General features: G+C 35.1%; 1 protein-coding gene across 1 annotated transcript in view; it reads right to left on the bottom strand.

Annotated features, from left to right (window-relative positions):
* DOPEY1 (dopey family member 1) overlaps positions 1–7669 on the bottom strand; it is a 145369-nt gene extending 137700 nt beyond the window's left edge. The window contains 2 exon segments of the mRNA XM_012638177.1: positions 4070–4251; positions 7532–7669. Of these exon segments, the coding sequence (XP_012493631.1) occupies positions 4070–4251; positions 7532–7669 (320 nt within the window).
* Between the last annotated feature and the right edge of the window lie 3615 nt (positions 7670–11284).

Here is an 11284-nt window from a genome sequence, read left to right as displayed (position 1 = left end):
AAAAAAAAAAAAAAAAAAAAAGAGTCTACTATGGCCAGGTGTGGTGGCTTACACCTGTAATCCTAGCACTCTGGGAGGCTGAGGCAGGAGGATTGCTTGAATTCAGGAGTTTAAGACCAGCCTGAGCAAGAGTGAGACCTCTTATCTACTAAAAAATAGAAAAATTAGCCAGGAGTTGTGGTGTGTGCCTGTATTCCCAGCTACTCGGGAGGCTAAGGCAAGAGGATTGCTTGAGCCCGGGAGTTTGAGGTTGCAGTGAGTTATGATGATGTCACTGCACTCTACCCAGTGTGATAGAGCAAGACTCTGTCTAAAAAAAAAAATAAATAAAACAACAACAAAGTCTACTGTATGTCAGGTTCTCTCTTCAGGGTACTGAGAACAGAACAGTTAATAAATCACAGAAAGAAATTCCTGCTCTTTGACCTTATATAGCTTATTTTGGGGGAGTGTGTATGTATATATGTGTGTGCGTATGTATTTTAATTACTTCATTATTGTATGTCTTCTTACCACATACACGCACATCAGATGGTGATAACTGTCACAGAGGGGAAAAAGGTACAAGAGGAGAGTGGAATTTAGAGCAAAGGCAAGCTTTATTTTATTTCATTTATACAGAGGTCTTGCTATTTCGCCCAGACTGGGCTTGAATTCATAATCCTCCTGTCTCATCCTCTCAAGTAGCTAGGACTGTAAGTGTGCACCACTGTGCCCAGCAGAGGCAGATTTTAAACAGGGTGATCAAAGAAGGCTTATCTGAGCAGAAATTAAAGAGAAAACACATATATAGTAGAATGAATCAGTAAAACTTAAAAGTTTGTTTTTCAAAAAGACCAAGAAATGCAACGAACACCTGACAAGCATGATCAAAGTGAAAAAAGGGATGGCTTGTTTCAACAATATCAAGACTGAAAGAGGACACATCACTATAGATCTTTCATATTACAAAATAAGAATATATTATGAACAGCTTTAGGCTGATACATCTGAAAATTTAGAAAAAAATGGGCAAATTCCTAGGGGAAAAAAAACTGACATAAGAAATAGATCATTTGAATAATCCCAAATCTAAGAAATTACAAATCCTCCCAAAGATAAACTCCAGATGAAATCCTCCAATATTTAATTATATCAGTGTCATAAAAACTGTTCCAGAGAACAGAATAAGAGGGAACAATTCCAAACTCACTCTATGAAGTCAGCATAAAGTTGAAACCAAACTCAGATAAAAATGTAAAATCACAGCCACTTTCTAATGAACAAAGATACAAAACAACTACAAAAAAAAAATCAAGATAGCCAGGTACAGTGGCTCACACTTGTAATTTTAGCACTCTGGGAGGCCAAGGTGGGAGGATTGCTTGTGGTCAAGAGTTCAAGACCAGCCTGAGCAAGAGCAAGACCCCATCTCTACTAAAAATAGAAAAAATTAGCTGGCCAACTAAAAATAGAAACAAAAGTAAGCTGGGCATGGTGGCAAGCACCTGTAGTCCCAGCTACTAGGGAGGCTGAGGCAGGAAGATCGCTTGAGTCCAGGAGTTTGAGGTTGCTATGAGCTAGGCTGATGCCATGGCACTCTAGCCCAGGCAACAGAGCGAGATTCTGTCTCGGAAAAAAAAAAAAAAAAAAGGATAAATTTAGTGATATAAAAAGGATTCAAAATCATGAGTAAACTGGATATATTCCAGGAATGGAAGGTTGATTAAAACTTCAAAAATACTTAATATTTTCTACCAGAGATGGGGAACAAGACAAAGATATTCACAATCACCCTTCTCCTCAACATTGTATTATAGGCTCTAGTCAGTACAATAAGGCAAGAAAAAGACATGAAATTATTAAAATTGGAAAATAAGAAATATGACTGTCGTTATTTGCAGGTGATGTGATTATACATGTTGAAATTTCAAAAGAATCCAAAAACTATTAGAAAGAACAGTGAACCTAGCAAAGTTTCTGGATACAAGATCAATATAGAAAAAAAAATCTTTGTATTGCTACATTCTAGCAATAATATACCAGGCAAAAATTCCTTAAAGAAAAACTAGAAAGGACTACCCAGTAAAAGAAAAGGTTGATACATTAGACCATAGTTCCAAAAGAGGGGAAGAGAATAGATGGAGTAAATAGATGGAGAGAATAGATGGAGTAAAGGTAATTTGAAAAGATAATAGTTGAAAAATTTTCAAAATTGATAAAAGGCACCAATTAATAGATTTTAAAAGTCTAATTAATCCCAACAGGATAAATAAAAAGAAACCTACCTTTAAAAACATCACAGTAAAACTATAGAATACTGGAGGAAAAAATGCAGAGGAAGGGCTATTTCAGATAGGGTGATTAGGCAAGTCTTTCTGAGGAGTTGATATATGACCAGAAACCTGGATTTTAGGAGTATAGGACAAGGGACTAGCAAAATAATAAAATAAAAATAAAAAAGAGGAAGAATAAGCAAAGAGACCCATATGACCTGAGTGGCGTAAATTGGGGGAAAGTAATAGGAGTTGAGGTCATTGACACAGCCAGGGTCAGTCAGAGTACATGAAGCCTTAGAAGCTTCTTAAGTGTGACAAGAATAAGTCAACAGAGGTTTTTAGCAGGAGTGTGACATTATTTATTTAATATATTAAAATGATTATTCTGGTACTATGTGGATGACAGAGTAAAAAGGATAAGAACAGATGGTAGATGATGCTTAGACTTCATTCTGCCAGGGAAGGTTCAGAGAAGTAGATGTGTTTGAGACATATATAACAGTTCACATTTACTGAGAAATTACTATATGCTGCACATTGTTCTAAGCACTTTACATGTACCACTCTTTCAGTTCCATTAACTATCCTATGATGTTGGTAATATTACCTCATTTTGCAAATGAGGATACAAACATAGGGAGGTGAAGAAATGGCACAAGATCATAGAACTAGTCTAACTCTATCACCTCTGCTTTTAACCGCTGTGAGATAAAACTCTCAGCGACTGACCATACACAGGAGGTGAGAGAATGCAGTTGGGGAAAACAAGATAACAAGTATAACTCTCAGACTTCAGGCTTGTATAAATGAATAGATGGTGGTGTCATTTACTGAGCCCACTGAGTACACTGCAGTAAGGCCAGGTTTATAGAAGAGAATGAGTTTAGTTTTGAACAGGTTAAGCATTAGTTACCTTTAAACATTCATATAGAGATGTCGAGTAAGAAGGAGTTTAAAGCTGAAGCTGGCACATAAATGATAAAATACTGGTTGCCAGGGGGAGGAAGAAATGGGGAGACGTAAGTCAAAGGATACAAAGTAGCAGGTATATAGGATGAGCAAATCTAGAGATCTAATGTACAACATGAGGACTATAATAATGTTGTATTGTATTGTATTTGGGATTTTTACTAAATGAGTAGATTTCAGCTGCTCTTGCCTCACATAAAAAAATGGGTAACCATATGGGATACGTTAATTTGCTTCACTATAGTAATTTTTTTTACTATCTTTATGTATCTCACAATATTATGTTGTATATCTTAAATATATACAATAAATTTTTTTTAAAAAGATAAATCGTGGGCATAGATAAGCTTGCCCAAGGAGAGAATATAAAGTGAAACCATAAGAAGGTATAGGACTGAGTCAGTCCTAAGAAACTCCACATGTAGAGTCCAGGTAAAGGAGGAAGAGCTGGTTAAAGAAGATTAAGAAAGAATAAACAAGAATATGTGGTATCACAAAAGCTAAGGGAAAAGATTACTTCAAGTAGAGAATGGTCAACAATACTGAAATTTGCTAAAAAATCAAGGTATCTTATTTTTTCTCAGGTGAGTTTTTAAGCTTAAAAAGATGGAATGTACTATAGTCTCAACAATTCTGAACGAAAACTTTTAATAAATGACATCCAAATAAAAAGTATGTTAAGGAATGTTCTAAATTTTTCTGAACCACTTAAACATTTAAGATTTATATCTGAAAATTTCTAATCACTAAAGAATTTTCAATGTTTTAGTTTTTAGTGCAGAAAGCATAAAATAGTTTAGCGATGTAATTATATTATATACAAATAGCAAAATTATTCTTACCTATATAAAAAAAGATCTTTGGCAAGTCGTTTAGGTCCAATGATTTTGAAGATAATTTCGTATGTTTCAAGTGCCTTCCGATGAACTCCACCTGGTAATGCTGGATGCAGACATTGAGCTAGGCGTTTGCCTATGGTCAGCTTTTTGGGTACTACCTGGTACTTTGCATTATTTTGTAAAACCTTAAAGAAAACATTTTAATGTTGTTGAGAAAAACAAAAATATTACACTTCATTTTATTTCCATTTTCTAGCACAATGTTATCAAAAATTATCATGTAGGTCTTTGTTTTGTCATTTACATCTATCATATATATTTAAAATTAGACTGAGGAAATTAAAAAATATTTATTAATTTCCTTAAAAATAAACTCATTACACATTAAAACATATTTTTAGTGAAAAATAATATTTTCCAAAACAAATTTATAAGAAGAGAGGTCTTGTTTTAGATTTTTTGCAAATCTTTAATATTTAATGTAAGAGAAGACAGCTGAAATGTCATGAGTCAGCCTTCAATCCATTTTTGATGCTTTGTTTAGAACAAATGAAGAAAATCTGGCCTCACCATAGATATTTACAGTAATTGGAAGAGGGACAACCACTACTCTACTAGATCACATTATAATAAGCAATTCTAATACTTACAAGAAAATTTATGAGATTATAATTGCCCATTTGTTTTTGGAAACTTAATTTCCCAATTAGACAAAAAACATTTTGCTTTATTTATTCAATCGTAACATTTCTTTAGAGATTGTGGTCAGGGAAGGATTTCTATAAGATTCTATCTTATGAACAACCCAAAGGAGATTACTTATTTAAGTAATGAAAAGATCTTATAAATGTAGTGCTTTAGCTTGAGCCTAGAAGACAGTATTATGGTAAAGTACTGATAGGAGGTCATAAAATGAAGACTCAGAATGAAGACAGAATAATATGTTAGAAGTGGAATGTAGAAGAAATATATAATACAAAATATAATACAAAAAGTCCTTTATTTTACAAAAGAAAGAACTGGGGTTGAAATATATAAAATGACTGCCAAAGGCAGTACAGCAGAACAGTCAGCACTAGATTTCCTAGTTCATTAAATTTATACTAAAACATATATTTAGAATATATTCAATAAATATATATTCCTTGCCTTGTTTCACCATGATTTTAGGTAAGTATCATCAATGACTTGGGTATTCTACTTTGTGTTAGCTGGATACAGTGAAATCTATTTTCGTCAATATTGATTAATCTATAAAAACTAATTATGTATTTAATTAGGCAAATTAATTTCCATATTTAATGAACTGCCTTCAAAAATGGTCCCAGTAAGTCTTCAGAAAGAGATTCTTCAGAACTCTTCAGAGAAAGAAAGAACCTAACTACCTCTAAGCAAACTCAAACTTTTGGATGCAATTTCCTGTGGATGTTGTAAAGAAATCAACAATTTTTCAAACCTTGAATGATGAATGTTAGAAGTTGGTATGTCAAACAGAAACTTGTGCATCTACGTTTAAGATAAATCCTTGGCACGTCGAAAATGAAAGCTTTTCTTTTTAGGATATCAAGGTGATTTTCTGTAGTGAGTTTCAGATTGAAAACAGTGTCCTGGTGTGATATTATGGTATACAATAATATATATGTATGATGTATATATCTCATAATATCTATATATTATTGTTCACGGTTCCTGGCTCATAACTCCCATACCCCTTATTACAGTCTGTTGTTATAATGTTGGGGCACTTTGGGCTTCAGAAGCAGGCCTCAAAAAACATAATTTCTCTTTGACCTTCTCCTGTCCTGCTCTCACCTGCTCCTTTTTCTCCCTAAGGCAGAAATCTTCCATTGCCTTTCTGTCTTGGAGCTGTCCATAAAGAAATTCTCTGACCTACCTTGTCTGATCACAGATCATAAGACCCCCAATGTAGAAGGGGTCCTACCCCATACCCAGGAGGAAGGAATGCTGTATGGATAGGCCAAGAAGAATCTCAACAGACAGGCCTTGATGGTTTTTTTCCACTCAGTCTACTGGTATTAGATCATACCCTTTTTGTCCAATCACATTTCTACACAGCTGTCCTTGTTTCAATCATGCCTATCTGATCAAGTCTCCGTAGAAGGCCCAAGAGGATAGGGTATGGAGAGCTTCCAGGATAGCTGAACACATGGAGGTTCCTGGAGGGTGGCACACACAGGGAGGGCACGGAAGCTCTGTGCCTCTTCCCCCATACCTTGCCCTATGCATCTCTTCATTTGTATCCTTCGTAATATCCTTTATAATAAACCGGAAAATGTATGTAAGTGTTTCTCTGAGTTCTGTCACATGCTCTAGCAAATTAACCAAACCTAAGGGGGGGGATGGGAACCCCGATATATAGCCAGTTGGTCAGAAGCACAGGGGCTTGTGATTGGCATCGGAAGAGGGAGGCAGTCTTGTGGGACTGAGCCCTCACCCTGTGGGATCTGATGCTGTCTTCAGGTAGATAGTGTCAGAATTGAATTGCATGACACCCAACTGGTATCCACTGTAGAACTGATAGCTTGCTTGCTGGTGGGGAGAAACTGCCAAATATTTTGGGGTCACAGAAGTCTTCTGCGTTGATTATTATGGTGTGAGAGCTGATGAAAAACAGTTTGTGGTTTTTTCCACATACCTTGCTATGTATTTTAAGACAAATTTCTTTTCTAATAATTCTGTTAAGCTATTTGGTGTTAAAGTAGTTATTGGAAGGATCACTCCTTTCCTATCTAGCCCCTTTAATATTTAAAGGCATTCCTATTCAATAACTTAAGAAACCCTGAAACTATGGGTGTGAGGTGAAAAACATTTGATCTAAGTTAAAAATTTGATCTCAGTTAAAAAAAAAAAAACAGGGTCAAAATGAAAAGCTAGAAGTTGATCAGTGATGCCATCACAGTAACTGTGGATAAAAGCCAGACGTGTGAAGAAGGATCATTCAAAGCCAAGTTCCAAGCCCTAAGTGACTGCTTGTATACAGACTTGCCTTGTAAAAGTACTGAATTATAACTGAGGCTTGCCTAGATATAAAATGTTTCCTCGCTTCTACATACCATTTGGAAAGGACACAGAAGTTACTGCTTTCCATTTGCAGTTTTTCATTTTGCTGCCAGGAACTCCAGAACCATATCTAATGCTCAATTACAGAAACTTACTAGCCATGATGGTTAGCAAATTTGCTTCTTAGTCTTATGTTTTTATAGGTAATAATAATGGTGATAATGTTATTTTTCAAGCACCATTGGTTTCTTTGAAGTAGAACTTTTAAAACCTTAACAATATGCCTGACTACACAGACATGGTACTCATGAAGTAAAATAGTACTACCAAAAGTAATCTAGAATTTAGTTATGTTTTTAAATTCTCCAAGGTTTAGAGAAATCTATTAAGTACAAGCATGGATTTCTGAGTTTTACTTTTACGAAATGGATAAGACAGACATACCTTGTTAAGTTTTCCAAGTGCTGATATCAAATCTGCCCATTCACTGGAGTATTCGAAATTCTTTAGTGCTTTGTCAATTGCAGCTACATAGTTTCTGTATTTGGAGTCACTCAATAACTCCAGCTCTTCTGTGTTCATCCTCCCACAATGTCCCACTAGAGACCAATTCCAAAGTCATGTAAAATCATTACCTACCAAACAAAAGAGTTTACAGGAGGAACCATGGTTATAAAATAAAGTATTAAAATGGGTTCAAATGATCTTGCTATAAAAGTAATGGCCAACTTCAAAATGTTTCTTAATTTAGAAGTGGTTGAAACTCTGTTCAGCTAGTATGTAAGGTCATAAAAGTATTCAAAGACAGCCTCAAAGATGACTACTTGAGGTTTCCTTCCTAGGAACTGCAAAACTGCCTGTAAGAATTTAGGGATACAAAAGAGTAGCAAATTTTCTGATACTTATCTTAATTTAGAAACCATGTTATTTCTCTGTCATATTTGTTGATACAACATTTCTGATATATATACCCTTCTATTTGGTTTTGATCCTAAAATACAGTAAGTCTGGTTAGATTGGAAACACCAAGGATATGGGGGGGAGGGAAAAAAGGGGGAACATGAATGATTTGGAGATCATTTTATTAAGTAAAAAGCAGGCATATAGCAATAAATAATATTCTAATAGTAACATCAGCTGCTTTGAATTAGACTTTACTTTGAATGAAACTGACAAGAATATGTGGTGGTTTAAAATATGTCCACAAATTCTTTGATATTTCTTTCAAAAAGTGGTGCCTAATCCCTCAGCACTGTGGGGTAAACTTTGTGATCAATTCTAATGAAAAGAACAAGGTAGAAGAGACAATGTATAAGGGCCAATAGGTCATAAAAGCACTCTGCTTTCTCCTTACTCTTAGATCACTGGTTCTGGGGGAAGCTAGCTGCCATCAATGAGGACACGTGAAGGAGCCCTAAGGAGAGGTCCCTGTGGCAAGGAACCGAGGCTTTCTGCCACAGCCATGTGAGTGAGCCATCTTAGAAGAAGATCAAGCAGATCCTTCATCCCCAACCAAGCCTTGATTTGACTGTGGCTCCAAATGACATCTTGACTATAACTTCATGAGAGACCTTAAGTCAGAAGGACATAGGTAGACTCTCAAAATTGTGATCTTTAGATCTGTTTTAGGCCACTGAGTTCAGGGATAATTGTTATACAGCAATAGATTACTAATATAGAATAATAACAAGGATTTGATTGAGGCTCAAATTAAAAACTAACTTAAAAACTAATGTGGCTTCTTCTCCACTTTTTTGGTATCCTATCTGATTTCTAACTCACTGTGTACCTTTCCCTATAGCTGGGCTCATGGATCTGCAGGAAGGTCTAAGAATGGGCCTCAGGGGATACCAACACAATTCAATGGAAGTAATAATAGTCTTTTCCACAAGCAGTTTGGGATAACTGGATATACATGAGCAAAAGAATGAAGTTGCCTCCTTCACACATACTCAAAAAATTAACTCAAAATGGATCAGAGATCTAAATATAACAGCTAGAACTGTAACACTCTTAGAAGAAAATACAGAAGTAAATCTTTATGACTTATGGCCAAAGTCTTTTTAGAAATAACACCAAAAACCTAAGCAACAAAAGAAAAAATAGAATTAAAACTTTTGTGCTGCAAAGGATACCATCAAGAAAGTGAAAAGACAACAGGATGGGAGAAAATATATCTCCCATATATTTGATAAGAAACTTGAATTAGATACATAAAGAACTCTTCCAAGTCAATAATAAAAGGACGAATAATTTTAAAATGGGCAAAGGATGTGAATAGACATTTTTACAATAAAAATATACAAATGATCAGTAAGTACATAAAATGACATTCAATATCACTATCAGGGAAATAGAAATCAAAACCACTAGATAATACTTCACACTCACTACGATGGCTATAATAAAAAAAGACAGACAATAACAATTGTTGTTAAAGATATGGAGAAATTGGAACCCTCATATACTGCTGGAGGAAACATAAATTGGTGTGGCTGCTTTGAAAAACAGTCTAGTAGTTCTCAAAAGGTTAAACAAGGAATTACTATATGATTCAGCAATTCTACTCCTAAGTATGGTATAGACCCAAAGAGAAATGAAAACACATGTCCACTCAAAAACTTGTACATGAATGCTCAAAGAAGCATTATTCATTATAGCCAGTAAGGGGATACAACCCAAATGTCCATCAATTGATGCATGAATAACTAAAATACGATGGAATACTATTCGATTATAAAATAAACACATATTAATGCATGCTTAAACATCCATGGACCTTGATAACATTATGCTTAGTGAAAGAAGCCATTCACATAAGACCACATATAGTATTATTCCACTTTTATGAAATGTCCAGAATAGACAAATATACAAGGGCAGAAAGTAAATTAGTGGTTGATTAGAGCGGGGAGAAAAAATTGAGGAGAAATGGAGAGAGAGTGAAGTCCTAAAATCAATATTTCTCACTACAGTTAAGTACAGAACATTTCCATCATCCTAAACACAATATCAGATATTTCCGTCACCTCTATCAAATGAGCTTTGTTTGAAATTAATCTCCTCTCCCCCCAAAAATTCTGCTTTCCAAGAGATACAATAACAAACTACTTGATACAACTAGAAAACTTGAAATAAGTAAATAAAAATTCTAATTTGTTTTTTCTATAAGTGATACATGTAAATCAAAATAGCATTTGTAATCTTTCCTTTAAGAGCTGTTAGTTGGTAGCTTTTCTGACTTGATCTATAGTCAGTCCTCTTGACAATTTAGTTCCAATACTTTCAAACTTACAACTCAGATAAAATGGACTTGAATTGTCATGAAACATGATTTAGTGTCATATTTTGTCTCAAATATGAAATTTAAACAAAATAGCTGTTTATGAGGGGAAAAAAGCCATAGATTCCTCTGGGCAAATTAGGCCCTATGTAAATTATCAGGTATTACAGATTTGTTTTTATAGTGTAAAAAGCTAAACTCTAAATAAGAAATAAAATATTGCATCAGACTATCTCAATTTTTAAGAGTTTTGTTTAAATGGTTATAAAAAGTGAATAGACCTAATTTCAGAATAACTACACAGAGATACTTTGGCTGGTTGTCTAATCACTAGCTGAGTTTTCTCCTTCCCTCTCTCTCTTTGCCATGAAAGGCAGGGGGAAGGCTAAACATAAAGATAAAAAGATTTACCATTACCTAATTCTAAAGATATATTTGGGGACTAAATATTATATCACATCCCAAGGATATAAATTAATGAATTACTACAAGCACCATGCAGTGGGAAGAAAAAAAAACCTGTTTATTGATTATGAAAGTAAAAAATAAGTTTTATATAAGTAGATGCTCTTTCCAAACTTTTTTTTTTTTGAGACAGAGTCTCACTTTGTTGCCTGGGCTAGAGTGAGTGCCGTGGCATCAGCCTAGCTCACAGCAACCTCAAATTCCTGGGCTCAAGCAATCCTACTGCCTCAGCCTCCCGAGTAGCTGGGACTACAGGCATGTGCCACCATGCCTGGCTAATTTTTTTTTCTATATATTTTTAGTTGTCCAAATCATTTCTTTCTATTTTTTAGTAGAGATGGGGTCTCGCTCTTGCTCAGGCTGGTCTCGAACTCCTGACCTTGAGCGATCCACCCGCCTCGGCCTCCCAGAGTGCTAGGATTACAGGCGTGAGCCACCGCACCCGGCCC

This window comes from Propithecus coquereli, unplaced genomic scaffold (genome assembly GCF_000956105.1).
Source record: "Propithecus coquereli isolate 6110/MARCELLA unplaced genomic scaffold, Pcoq_1.0 Scaffold127, whole genome shotgun sequence".
Taxonomy (NCBI): domain Eukaryota; kingdom Metazoa; phylum Chordata; class Mammalia; order Primates; family Indriidae; genus Propithecus; species Propithecus coquereli.
The sequence above is the reverse complement of the archived record's forward strand: the minus strand, read 5'-3'. Positions and strand labels throughout refer to the sequence as shown.